Source organism: Terrapene carolina, unplaced genomic scaffold (genome assembly GCF_002925995.2).
Source record: "Terrapene carolina triunguis isolate 2854851 unplaced genomic scaffold, T_m_triunguis-2.0 Scaffold89, whole genome shotgun sequence".
Lineage (NCBI taxonomy): Eukaryota > Metazoa > Chordata > Testudines > Emydidae > Terrapene > Terrapene triunguis.
This window is the reverse complement of record NW_020664440.1, coordinates 9,312,930-9,327,149: the sequence shown is the minus strand read 5'-3', so window position 1 is coordinate 9,327,149 and position 14,220 is coordinate 9,312,930. Positions and strand designations below refer to the sequence as shown.

Below are 14,220 nucleotides of genomic sequence, written 5' to 3'. Positions count from 1 at the left end.
AAAAAAAAGTGAAAAATTGCTCCTATATTGCATGTGTGTATAACTAAGAAAGCAGATCCCAAATGAGTGAAGTATAGGATAGTGTTATGTAGAGTTGTTTTCACACTATTTCAGACACACGGCCTCCTACTAGTTGTCCTATGTGACGACGTGGAACCAGAGGCCTTGTATGCACTAACTAGGCAAATCTGTTTTTTCAGAACCAGTGTAGATGCAGGAGTCCTGTTAATGGTCTGTTGGGTATAGGCGCTGACTCCATGGGTGCTCCGGGGCTGGAGCACCCACGGGGAAAAAATTGGTGCTCCCCGCCCCGCCCCCCCCGCCCCAGCTCACCTCCGCCTCTGTTCCACCTCCTCCCCTGAGTGTGCTGCGTCCCCTAGCTCCCAGCGCTTGCGCCATGAAACAGGTGTTTTGCGTGGCAAGCGCTGGGAGGGAGGGTGGAGGAGGGGGAATGCGGCGCGCTCCGGGAAGAGACGGGGCTGGAGCAGGGATTTGGTGAAGGGGTCCAATAGGGGCAGGGAGGGGGCGGAGTTGGGGCGGGGACTTGGGGAAGGGGTTGGAATGGGGGCGGGACCAGGGGCGGCGGGTGCGAGCATCCACTGGCGCTGGGTAAAGTTGGTGCCTATGATGTTGGGCACATTAATTAATTTGATTTAAATGGGCTTTGGATCAGGCCCCTAAAGAGGTTTGGTTACACGGATTCTAGCCTAAAATAAAGGGATATTAATAGTTTAAATGGTGTGTAATTTATATGGGTTTTTATATTAAAAAAAAAAGTTTTCTTGCCTTTTAATAATGACATCCTAGATTAATAAAACTGGAAGAATCTTTAAAACGTATCTTTTACCCACTTGTGCTGTTTCATCTCCCTTTCATTCAGGTTGGACAGCAAAAATAGAGTAGTCAATTTCACTTTTAGTTTCTAGTAAGTTTCAATATCCAGTTCTGCTCTAGCATAGTATTTGGGAAATGTCTGAATCCCAAAAAGTTGTGTTCAGCAAATATTTTAATTGATTTTTTTTCTTGCAAAACTAAGGATTGTTTAGATTTGTATTCATTTATTTATTTTAACTTCGGGACTAATGTTAACTGACCCTTTCTAAATTTTTCATTTAGTGCTGAGGTGCAATTTATGGAGTCCTTTTGTAAAGACATACAAGAGCAGTTCCACAAATGGACTGACCTGTGTAAAACTTTGTATGTATAGCAAAGAATGCATTGATTATGTTTGTGTCTCTGGTTCCCTGCAGAACATTTTGTACTATCTTTGGATCTTGTATGAAATGGGAACTTTGTGTGCCAGGAAAATCTGGCTGATTTCATTCTTGAGAGGAGTTATTTTGTAGTCCGTAGTATTTTTGTTTTTGATTGAATCTAGCAGAACTAAAGATCCATGCTGGATGAGTTTAAGCTATATTTAAATTTGCTTTAAAAAAAAAGTAATTGAAAATGTGCAAATGTGTGTGTATATACTACAACTTTAATTTTGTATAGTGTTTATAAAAGCACTGTCTCAGTATATCCAGAGTTAAACATTAGGACCAAGAGAGAGAAATGAAGAGGTATAAACAAGGTAGCAAACAGATGGGCCGTGTGAAGGAGGCTGTTAGGAATGGCTAGAGCTGCAGAGGTGAATGCTCTCTCTACAATCCAAAGAGTTTGCAGAGAGTGAGCAAAGGGTGGTGCTAGGTGAGGGAAGTAGAGAGGCAGTGAAGTCCACCGAGTAGGTCTGGTAAAATTTTCAAAAGCCCTTGAGTGATTTGGGAGCCTGAGTTCCATTGATTTTTAGTGAGACCAAGGATCCTAATCCATTTAGACACTTTGAAAAGTTTTGTCCTAGGAAGCATTCATAGAGAACAATTTTGAACTTGAACCTGAAATAAAAATAGGGAGCCAATGGAGTTGTTTGACTATAGGGAGGATGTGTTAGTGGTGCTTTGAACACATGAGATGGAAGTCAGCAGTTTGCACATGCTGGGCTTTGGAGAGGCCAGAGAGAAGGAAAATATACAGTTGTCAAGGTGAGAGGAGATGAAGACAGGAATGAGGATTGTAGAAGGGATGAATGTATGAATTTCTACAGAGAGCACTCAGCACTGAATTGTTAACTATCTGGTGGGTTAGATTTCTGCTTGAAACATTTGAAATAAAAATCTGTCTAAAATGACAGAGTAATTTGTTTACCTCTTCTCTTCCCATTTCCCCTCCTTAATGTAACCTTTTCTCTCCTTTTCTGCCTGCACACTGCCTGCCTCCTTAATCACATTATCTCCCTCAAAAACCCAAACCTACTAGCCTTTAGTCACAGCAGAAACCAGCCATTTCACCTCAAGTTGTCTTTTTTGCCCCTCACCTGGACAGCAATAGACCATTTTAGAATTCTTGATCTCAGTTACAGCAAGTCAGCTAACTAGGGTCTTTGACTTAGGACCTCATATTCCAGAAAGAGCATCCTTCAATGTTTGTTGTCTTTTTTTTTTTTTTTTTTTTTTTTTTTTTTTTTTTTTTTTTTTTTTTTGTCTAAAGAAATATATACTTTGTAAAGATTACTGAATACTATTTGGAGTTTGTAAACAATTGTGTTGAGAGTGAGTGCTAGCTGGAGATTGGCACAGACAGACGTGACACTTAATGGTACAGTGAATGTCCCATTTGTTTTGTTGTTTGCAATGAATTACAATCTGAGCCTTTGGTGGGACACAGTAAATCTTAGTTGCTCTTTATCAGTAAACCTTCTGTTGCACTTCATCTGTTGTTCAGGCCAAGTCCACTGCTTCAGGGAACTAGAACTTATTCTGAAAAACTAAATGTGAATGACACCTTACAAATTTTTTTTCTGTATTTAACATATTACCAATGTTTCTTTAATAAAATGAGATAGCACTTTAAGTCTCAGATGTTTGAAAGCTGTCTGTCTGTCCATGTAATTATGAAAGATTTAAGAGTGTAAATTTGTGAAGCATGTGGAAGAAGAATATTATATTTGTTAGAAATATTGAGAAGGGTTCCTGGACTGTGGATTAGTACCAATAAAATTCCAGTTTGTAGGGCTGTCAGATTTTTAGTTTGAAAGTTTCATACTTGCTGGTAGCTGGTAATACCTGATACTACGTAAGGAAATATACTCTGTATCTGAAAGTCAAATATCCTTCCATAAACGATGAAACGGATCTTAATGGTGCTTCTGCTACATTTGAAATGATATGTCCTTTATTAAATCATTGATTGTGGGTCTTATTTTTTTCTCTTTATAGAAAACCTAGAATAAACTCTCAGCTGGTTGCTCAACAAGTTGCCCAGCAATATGCCACACCCCCACCACCTAAAAAGGAGAAGAAAGAGAAAGTGGAAAAACAAGACAAAGAAAAGCCTGACAAAGAAAAAGAAATCAGTCCAAGTGTTACAAAGAAGAACACCAATAAAAAGACTAAGTAAGTTTCAGGGGGACACTAGTAAGGTGTACAGTTAGTTATTCATTATTTAAGCTTTATCAATGATTGGTTGTCTTGCCAAGCAATAGTGCATGTTAATCAGCAAGAAAACCTATTATAATTTTTTCCCCTACTTTTACAGACCAAAGTCAGATATTGTAAAAGATCCTCCTAGTGAAGCAAACAGTATACAGTCTGGGAATACCACAACAAAGACCAGCGACTCAAATCACACTTCAAGGTAAGTTTAATATAGAATCAATTGATGTTCATTTAGTTAGATCTTGACATCTGAGAATTGAACTGAAGGGTCCAAATTAGTGGGGTTTTTAATTGGGTTGACAGCCCTAGAGACAGAAGACTCTGATTTATTCACAGAATTCGTGTGGCATGAACATCAGTAGTATAAGCTTCCTCTGTGCCTGTGCATCTGAATGATTACCTGGAAAAGAGTAGCTTCAAATAGTGGAAGCCATTGACTCACTAGACACTCAGTCCTTGGCCTTCTGATAAAACTGTCGTGTCAGTTGTGGTGGTTTGTTGCTTTTAGGCAGTTAAACTGCTGTGTAGAAAATAGATATTAATCTCCTCAAAGGAGGGCACCTGTCAATGTCTTCTTACCTTTTCTCTATTTATACCCAATAACTGTGTAAAGAGTGGATATATTATATTTGCCTGTGCCCATGCCTCCAATTCAAGCACTATTTTGATTGTGTTCTTAGGGGACCACATGAAAGGCCTGAATTGTTTAAAGAGACATTTACGAACTTTATTTTTGTCCAAGGATAAAACAGTTGATTGGAGTTGATATTTCAGATGGGCCTGTGTGTTAGAGTTAAGTCCTATCCTCAGCTGTGCTGACATTGCAGGTTTCTTTTGAAATAAAAGCTATTTCTCCTTACTTCTCCAATGCAGCAAGCCCAAATTCTGGTCTTCTTTACACCTTGAAGTCATGGAGGCAACAAGCAGAATTTGACCCCACAGTTTGACTACCTGTGTGAAAGTACCAAGGGGAAGGGAGTGCCTTTATATTCCCTTTTGAGCCTCAACCAGATTTGTTAAGCCCTCCCAGACGCTGAAGAATGAGCAAGGGGGTTAGTCCCAAGGGTGGATGGAAAGCCACGGCTGTTACCACCTATCAGACTCCTGCAGTTCTCCCCTATTTTCTTGTCAGCATGTTCCAATGGAGTCATGCTGACAGGGTATTTCCCAGCTGCAGCTGTTCAGGAATCCCCTGAAATGGTTTGGTAGCATGGAGTTATTCTGGACAGAAGTTAATGTGGCTTGGGGCCATGTTAAGCAGACTATTGAGAGGGAGAAGTCTGCTCAGTGCACCTGTCACTGTTCCAGCTCCTGCCAAGTGACAGCAGAGAGGTGTACTCAATAGCAGAGAAGGGCACTGGCAGAGAGATCTGCACCAGGATCCCAGAGACAAGATCCGGGCCAAGATTTTTAGCTGTTTCTGAGTACGAGAGAAAACAAATGAGTCTGTAAAGTTACAGGAAGAACTGGGTTTCCTAAAGGAAATGGGGACTTGGGGGAGAAAAATAAACAAACCTACTACACTTCCTGGAATATTTACTGCAGATACAAAGGATCTATCAGTATCGGGTAGCCTTCGCCTACTAAGTCTGAAAGCTGACAAAATTGCCCAGATATGCTGAGCTAGTTGGCCTTTAGCACCCCCACAAGCCAGGTGACGTTAATCTTTTCATCTAAGTCTGTGGTTGCATGTTCAAATGCAACCTCTTGGGTGTGTAAATGAGTATATACATACATACACGTAAGTGTGGCTTCACATTAGAACTTACTGACACCACCTACGGTTTTGAAGAATCTAGTGACTAAGTGGAGGGGCAGTATTAAAAAGAAAATAGTTATTCAGCGTCAGGTTGTTATCCCAACATAGTTATAATTTAATATTTAAATGTGATTAAAATATTAATGTTTTTCCTGTTAAATTTGATGCAATTTTCTTTCTAGGTTACTTACAAAACACTGCTTTTAGAGTGAGAAATTTACAGCACACTTTATTGAAGGTTTAAATTCACAAGAATATCGTTCTTTTCCTTTTGAAACTATTTATCATCACTATTTCCCCCCACTTTAGATAACCCTTGTGTAGAACCTACATCTATTTCAGTGATTTTATAGGATAATCTTGGAAGGGGTAGCACTGGGATGATCATCTACAAATTCCCGACACTAATGGAGATGCATCAACAATATAAAATCGGGTCCACTTCTTCTTTTCTCACTATTCTGAGTTAGTCCAATATGACCTAAATGTAGAGGAGAGGATTATTTTCTGCTCAGTTGGAAAACTGGGGCCTGGTCTTGAAAAAAAACCTATCTGTCTCCTATTTCCATAAAAAAGGCAATTTCTAGCGCTAGCGAGCTAGTTCTTTCTGATGTCTGGAGAATGACCGCTCTAATTTCCCTAGTGGGGAAAGTTCTGCTGCATCAGTCTGACCCACGGTTGGAAGGGAAAAGAGTTGACTGTAAATCACAGGTAGTCACTGAAGCAGACGTGGCATCCGCCAACAGCTAGAGGACTGTCTCACATGGCCAGCAACAGCACACACCAGCAGAAGTTTGCCCTTAAATAAACTCATTGCATTGTATTTGTATCAGCATTTTGGACCAAATCCTGCAAACACATGAATGTTAGACTCTGTGCAGAGCAGAGTCCTTTATTAGCTGGGTTACTAATTGCATGATAGCGTAGAAACAAATTACTGAAATAATCCTGAGCTATAAAAACCAACGTGTTCGCTTTGTTTTGTCTCTTGACAGAGAAAAGCTAACACTGTGAGAAATGTCCTGGGTTTTACTTACAACCGCCTTCTGGAGGGAGCATTTTGAGCAATTTTATACTTGGATTGATTGGGCCTCTGATTTGTATAAACTCAAAATAGTTGAGAAGGGGAAGCCAAGTTGTCCCAGTGCCTGAGTTATATGCAGCTATAGTGTTCCCCACATGGGAATGAAGGTCCATGTTCAAATGCTTTCATGTGGTTTTGTATTGCAAAGTCACAGCCTTGTCTCAGAACATCAGGGCCCCTGATGTGACAAGATGGAGAATTCAGATAACAGAATTCTTTTATCTATCGCATGGGGGTAGTGGAGTGGGATAGGGGGAAGATTCTGAAAATCTGTCTCCCAACCCCATAGGCCTGTCATCTTTGGTCCTTCTGGCTGAGTGGGGTTAAAGTTAATTCCCTACATCCAAGTAATCTCTGCTGCTGCAGCCCTCACAGCCTGTGCTGTTGCAGGGAGCAAAAGGTCACACGCCTGGGTCGTTTGCATGGTACTACACAGCATTAAGCACTGGGCTGGTACCAGACCTCACTTTCAAACTAATCTGATCTGTCCAAGAGTGCTCAGAACATGTCACTTAGTAGAAAGTTTGTTTCTGAAATATGGTTCCTAATAAATTTTTTGCCTTTTTTTCCTCTCCTGTTCTTTAGGCCCAGACTGAAAAATGTGGACAGAAGTACCGCACAGCAGCTGGCAGTCACAGTGGGGAACGTCACAGTAATTATCACAGACTTTAAAGAAAAGACTCGCTCCTCTTCCACATCTTCATCTACAGTGACGTCCAGTGCAGGATCAGAACAGCAGAATCAGAGCAGCTCCGGCTCTGAGAGCACAGACAAAGGCTCGTCCCGTTCCTCCACGCCAAAGGGCGACATGTCAGCAGTTAACGATGAATCTTTCTGAAAATTGCACATGGAGTTGTGGAAAACTATGAATCAGGGTATGAAATTCAAACACTCCACCTGCCCATGGGGCTTCAATCCTGGAGAGCCTCATCTGTGCTTGAACACACACTTTCTTGGACATCACCCCCTTACTGATGCAACCAGGATAATTTCTGCTTGTCATGGGCATCTGGCCACCAAGGAATTTCGCACCCTGAGAATTACTCTTGACACTTTTATGTATTCCATTGTTTTATATAATTTTCCTAACAATCATTTATAATTGGATGTGCTCCTGAATCTACTTTTTTATAATATCTGCTGTGCACAATTTTCCATGAACATTACAACTTTTTGTTTTTTTGGAGTGTGTGGGGGGGAGGGGAACGGGACTTTATTTATTGCATTCACAAACTCCATCCTCCTTCAGCATATCCTTTAAATTCAGTTCTTTCTTCTTCCAGTTATACTGTGTACTATCAGTTTTGATATAAATTATATATAAATATATATATAAATAAATATATATAAAGGGTTATTTGAAACCAATACATGGAAACGCTGGTGCTTGAAACACTGTGAAGTGAAACAAAAATATTGAACAGTTAAAGATCTGGGACAGTCCCCTTTTGTGGAAGTGCTGATACTGAAATGGAACCAGGCTTAGATGAAAAGTGTGTTCCGGAAGGTTTAAACCTAGATGAGACCTGATTTCTCCCTCCCCCCTCCCCCGCCAACTTTTGGCTAAACAGTTCTGGACAAATAGTTTTTATTATACATTGTGATCTATAATGGGAAGACTCCTCCAGATAGCCTGCATTCCCAATAGAATAACTCAGAATGACAAATCACAAGTCCGTGTCCAATTGGAGTGTGCTTATTCAAAAGTAACTAAGCTGGTTTCAGAATGCCATGCATTAATGTATATTTTGTTTACTTGTTGACATGGCTATTTCTTTCATAGCCAATCACACACAAATGTGTTATGCTGTAATTTTGATTAATTCCATCCATTTTCCAGACCTGCGTCAATGACTGAGGTGACATTAAATCTCTGTGGAGTGGCTGTTTGCTTTAAAATTCAAGGCAGAAGAGAGGCCTAAGGCTGGACGCTTTTTTGAGCTGGTGAACCAAACCACTCCATGGTCACATCTGATGTGGCTTGGTTCTTTCTTGGTCAAATCTTTTCATTTCTGTCTCTTTCCATTCTGTTCTGGGGATTATTTTTGTGTTTAATTGAGTTGGGTTTGTTATTCCAAGAGCAATTTCTGAACAGCATATCATCCAATGATGACATATATAGGCTTGTTAATGTTTGGATACTGCTAGATATTCTGCTGTGGGAGCTACAGTTGAGAAAAAAACTTTCATGCTGGCAAGTGAACAACAAGTGCTGCTTCTGTTGATGGTCCGTGTCTCTTTCATTCTTGCTCTCTATCTTTTCAGACTATAATCTTCTTTCCTGGTCTATTAGCATTGCTTTACAGTTTACCTTCTGTGCATTATCCTGCTAAAATAATAATCTGAAGAGGTGAAACAAACGTTTTTTTAAGATTCAAGCTCTATTTGTCTTTTTATCCTTAATTATGTGGCCCAGAGTGCTTTGCAGTAATTTCAGGCACAGAGTCTGTAGCTTTATTTAACGTCAACAAGATAGCTTTTGGGTGTTACACGTGGAAAGAGGGCCACTTCTCGGTAACTTGGTGCCAGCTTCTTACATAGAGAATTAGTTGCTTGGTCAAAATAATTTCTGTCTGTGGAGGCAACTGAATAAAATTCTATTTTGAAATCAGCTTGGTTTTGAGTAGCAGACATGTAGGTTCCTTTCAAACTGATAACATTATTCTGTGCTTAACTAATCAGCTCTGCTTGCATGTGTAGGGTGCAAAGCAGTGTCTTAACAGCTGCAGTTTTATTCTGAACATGTTAACATGGGCACCCCCTTTTAATTCTGTTTTATATCTGGGATATAAGCTATATTTACCTTTTTTAAACCGCATTTTTAAAGTATTTATTGAAAAAACCAAAGGAAATCAGATGCTACCTATGAGCATCAATATGTTATACATAGTTTTAATACTATGAATTTCTCAATCCACATTTTAATATTAGTGGAACATTGCAGACATTCCTTTTCAAGTTTTAATGTTCCTTTAAGGGTCTCAGGGAGGGTAAACTGGTCAGCCATATTTATTTATTTTACTGAGATGTATTGGAATAATTTTTTTAAAGAGAGATTTTTCTGAAGATGCCCCTGAACTTATATATTTTGCACTGCTTTATAAATGAACCCTAATCAGTTAGCTTGAATGCATTTGGCCTGAGCCAGCAAAGTATGTAAGCAGGAGTCTAGTCCCACTGACTTCAGTGGGGCCACACTGATGCTTAAAGTTACACACGTGCTTGTGCGCTTTGTTGGCTGTTGTACTTTGTGCAAAAAAGCATTGTATGTACCAGAAAATTACTTCATGTTACATGAATGGACCCATAGATCATTTGAAAAAGCTTTAACACACAGTAATGAGCTACTCAGAGGCTGCTGATTAAGTCAGTGAAATCTTTGGTGGTGGTTTATTTTGGGTGTGCCTCCTTGATAAATTAGCTTATTGTAAGGATGGAGTGGAAAATTGCTTTGGTACAAGAGAACTGAAACGCTGCATTTAGTAGAAATTGCTAGCTAAGCATTTGAACCTAACCGGGCCACATTTTTAACTGTTGTGTTGTGGATTTGAAGGATAGTGTTTACTTTTACACTTAATTTCTGCAATTGAGAACACCCCTAAGGCATGTATCTGGAAATGGACTTCCCTTCACTTTCTGCATTTTCAGTTTATCTGCTATCATTACGGAGCATGTTTTAAAAAAATAATAATAATAAGACACTAGTGTAAAGGAAAGACCAGAAATGCTTGGTATTCAGTGGCACAGAAAGCAGGTAAGAAAAGCACAGTGTTATGTTTGCAAGTTTCAACTTTTACACACAAACACAGCTTGCCTGACTTGCTCAGTTTGACATAGTCATGCAAAAGAAAAAGTAAAATAATTTTAACACAAACAGACTATTTATTTTAATCAAAACACTTTGGTCATTTCAAATTGGACAGATTTAAAATTTGGCAGTAGCTTCCGCGAGTTTATTTCCACTGAGATATTTTCACCTGCCTTAGTAAGATCATTCTCAGTCTACTTTTTTAAGCTACAGTAAACTTAAATTATTGAAAATTTATTAATTGCTGACTATATAATAACCTTTGCTTGTATGTAACCGAAAAATGGTTTTAAGAGCCAACATTTAGAGTATGACAATGGAGCTGAACAGTTTTTAATGCGCAAGCAGTTCTGTTCTTGTGTATGACTTGTAACCTTAATTTACTGTGTAAAGATGGTTACATTATTTCCTTAGCTTTGTTTGTTGGAGACAACTATAGAATGCTTGTTTAAGTATGTCAAAACATAATCTTATCTTGTGGATTTTTATGTTAATGTATTATACGAGCTATATTTTTCATTTGCCCAGAAAGACAGCTTGTATAACGCTTTTGAAAGTTTCTCCGCTCTGTAAAGTCTTTAGAGCTGACAGTCCTGTTAGGTTTGTTTTGATCTTCATGCTAAAGTGTCAATGGTGGTTTTGTGAACTGGTCAGAAATTCACAGGTCTTAAATGTTTTCGGGAAATTTATATTGGACACTGCTCTTTGTCTAGCAAATAAAAGATGTTAATATATTCCTGTTACTGGCATGTGCACGACTGTTATTAGAAGCCACTTTATCATTTTCCTGCTTTAAATAGAAATGTCTATTTATGAATTCTGCTTGTAGCTTTTTTCACAAATAAAATAGTAAAATTTAATTAACTCTGAAAGCTCTCTTTTTTGGGAGATGCCAGTATTCAGACAAGGCGAAGAGCTTGTATTATTGTAACTGCTTTTCTGCAGAATGTACAGAATAATTACATATGGGAAACACAGTTGTTGTACCCCAATCCTGCAAACACTTCATGTACATGGTGAACTTCACGCATGTGAGTAATACCATATTGTTCACTGGGGCTAATCGCATGAGTAAAGTTGCAGATGTGTTTGCAGAATTTGGGTTATATTGCTTTGCAAATAACAGAAATAGACCATTTGTCCCCCTCCTCCTTCAGCAGCTATGGTGAAGCTTAGTGCAAAGAATTTTAGTGAGAGTCCCTGGATTATCTCAAGCTACCAAACTCTAAGAGTAAAATTTTATAAGACTTTAATTGGAAATCTAGATATATTTTTGCATTGTAAAATACTGCTATTTTACAAGTAATATTTTCTTGCACTGTCTAGGAAACAAGATGGTATGAAAAACTGAACTCCTACCGGTTCTGGGTTGTTTTTTTAAGTGTCTGAGTAATTCAATAGAACTGTACAAGTTAAATGGTAAATTGGAAGGCTTAGGACCGAACAGTACACACAATATAGGGGAAAAGAGTAGTATTCTTCTTTCCAATCTACTAACCTTAACATTCTTGCACTGAAACACATGGAGAGCTATCATACTAAAAGGAGTTGGGATTCTTCTGTCTGACAACTAATGTAACTAGAAGTTGCTTTAAAAAAAACCTCACTATAGATGCAAACTGTTTAAATACACCTCTACCCCGATATCACGCGACCCGATATAACACAAATTCAGATAAAACGCGGTAAAAGCTTTCCAGGGGGGTGGGGCTGCGCGCTCCGGCAGATCAAAGCAAGTTCGATATAACGCGGTTTCACCTATAACGCGGTCAGATTTTTTGGCTCCCGAGGACAGCGTTATATCGGGGTAGAGGTGTATTTATCTCACTTGGAAATGTTTCAAAAGAATTGGTGCCAAAAATAAGTAGCAACAGGAAGGTAGTTTTAGAGAGCCCAGAAGCATTGCTTGGTGCATCACAGAAAAAAGTAAAGAAAACGGCCTTGCCTCAAAAAAATGAAAGTGTAAGGCCCTGACCCTTCAGGCAACCGGGCAGGCAGACCTCAGAGTCAGTGTAATCATTTGCAGGATTGAGGCCTCAGGCCAGCTTTGATAAGAGTGATAGAAAGGAGAAAGTGAGGATTGCAGTAATAGGATCACTTTTATTAAGAAACATACCCAGCTTGAAAGATCCATTAAATTAGTGTTTTTAACCTGCTACTTGTAGGGAACAAGGCAAAAGCCAGATGTATTTGCATGCGGGAATCTAGTTCATAGCAGCTGTTCAACTTCTGCCCTAAAATGTCCCTAATTCTAAAGTGTATATTGGTCATGGTTATAAAATAGTATCCTGCTATTTCATTATACAAAATAAAGGTGATAAAACTCATCAGCTTGTATGTCGGCTCATTTTAAAGCTTTTCTTTACTGGCTTTGTAGAGAAGAATAAGGATAGACGCACCAAAGAGGCGCCAGCTGTAATAAGAATTAGTAGAAGTCTTTTAGTGCATGGTGTCACTTTCAACATCCATTGCAGAACCATGAACTCACTGGGTTAGTTTGGGCACACAGGCTGAACAGCCAAGAGCCATGTTTTGAAACGGTTGCCTATGCCCTAATATTCCATAACTTCACATTAATAAGATAAAATAATGTTTTTGTTAGGAAGGGCTAGATTACAACCAGTTTAAAAGATCCATGCAATCCTTTGAAAGACACAAGGCCATGTGAATTTCAGTCCAGGGCTATGGCGCCCAATTATCAGCTGCACCAACTAACAGTCTTTCTCTGACATAAAAATGAGTAGGAATCCTGATCTAGCTTTAGAATAACACAGTGAATAAGAGTGTGAGGGTGGCATTTGCTGTAGAAGAACTTGCCTTACTAATTAAATAGGAACAAAAAAGTCATAAAGAAGCTAACAGGATAATTAACACAGAAAGATACCCCTAAAGACTGGGTAAGAGTATTAGAAACCCACAGCAGGATTACTCTGTTTAACTACTAGACAGACACCCTCATAGTGATTAATTACATGTGCCTAGCATCACTTTTATTGCAGTGAAGTCACAACTGGAGTTTCTAGGGCTCAAGCTGAAAATTGTCTACAAAAGAGATGACAGATGTGACGAATGGCAGTTTCTGCCCCAGCTGTAGCAAGGTGTTGGATTACAGACCACTGAGTACCATGTCAAATCAGAAAAACACCAGGAGACAGGATTTGTGTTAGATCCAGAGTGTAGGCAAACCCTTCAGAATCCCATGGAGACACTGTTACATCAGAGAAGAAATGGCTGCTGCTTTTGTCATTAGGATTGTAGCTGCTTCCCATCCATCCTTGCAAGGCTGACAAAATAACTCCAGTTTCTTTAATACCCATGTGCAAAGCGAGCAGAGACAGCAGCCTCTTTGGAACCACTGTGAAGAGATCTTTGGTTGAGGTATGTGAACTCAAACAGCGCCGTGCAGTCTAATTAGAAAATATTTCTGTTCCACTTAATGCAAGAACAGCTTGCAGCAGGATGATGTGCCGCTCTTTTAATTCTGCTTTGAATGTACAATTCTCTTCTCCATGGCTTTGGGCTTGTTTCCATGCCAATAAGCTCAGCACTGTCCACTCTCAATCTCTTTATATAAACGTGTGGCTATCACTGACTGGCAGTGCTTGCTCCGTGTTAAATGTTAGTCTGGAGTGATCCCTTAGGTAACTCCATTGCTTTAACTCCATTCTTAGCCTCCTTCAGTGCAATGTTAAGATTTTCGAAAGTGACTAGTGAGGCTGGGTGCCTCTGTTTTTGTGTGCTCAATTTGAAAACATCTTGAAGGGGCTTGATCTTCCAGAGGATGGGTGCTCACACTTTCTTGAAAATCAGGCCCTTTTCCGGGAGTCCCAAGTTGTACACTTTGGAATGAGTCATTTCTTGGGCTTTGTTTAATGGTGACCAGCTAAAGTTCTAAATAAGTAGTCTGACCTTGGTATATTTGGCCTTGGAATGGGGTTTTGTGCGGTAGCCATGTGCTCAAGAACCTTATGATGACATAAGCAACAGAGGGTCCTGTGGCACCTTCAAGACTAACAGAAGTATTGGGAGCATAAGCTTTCGTGGGTAAGAACCTCACTTCTTCAGATGCAAGAAGTGAGGTTCTTACCCATGAAAG

General features: G+C 39.4%; 1 protein-coding gene across 1 annotated transcript in view; it reads left to right on the top strand.

Annotated features, from left to right (window-relative positions):
• The window catches only part of RYBP (RING1 and YY1 binding protein), a 73,658-nt gene extending 62,674 nt beyond the window's left edge, over positions 1–10,984 (top strand). Inside the window, exons 3-5 of the mRNA XM_026650399.1 lie at positions 3,255–3,431; positions 3,574–3,672; positions 6,902–10,984. Coding sequence (XP_026506184.1) covers positions 3,255–3,431; positions 3,574–3,672; positions 6,902–7,154 — 529 coding nt within the window. The 3' untranslated portion in view covers positions 7,155–10,984. The remainder of the gene's footprint in view (positions 1–3,254; positions 3,432–3,573; positions 3,673–6,901) is intronic.
• Positions 10,985–14,220: the final 3,236 nt, after the last annotated feature.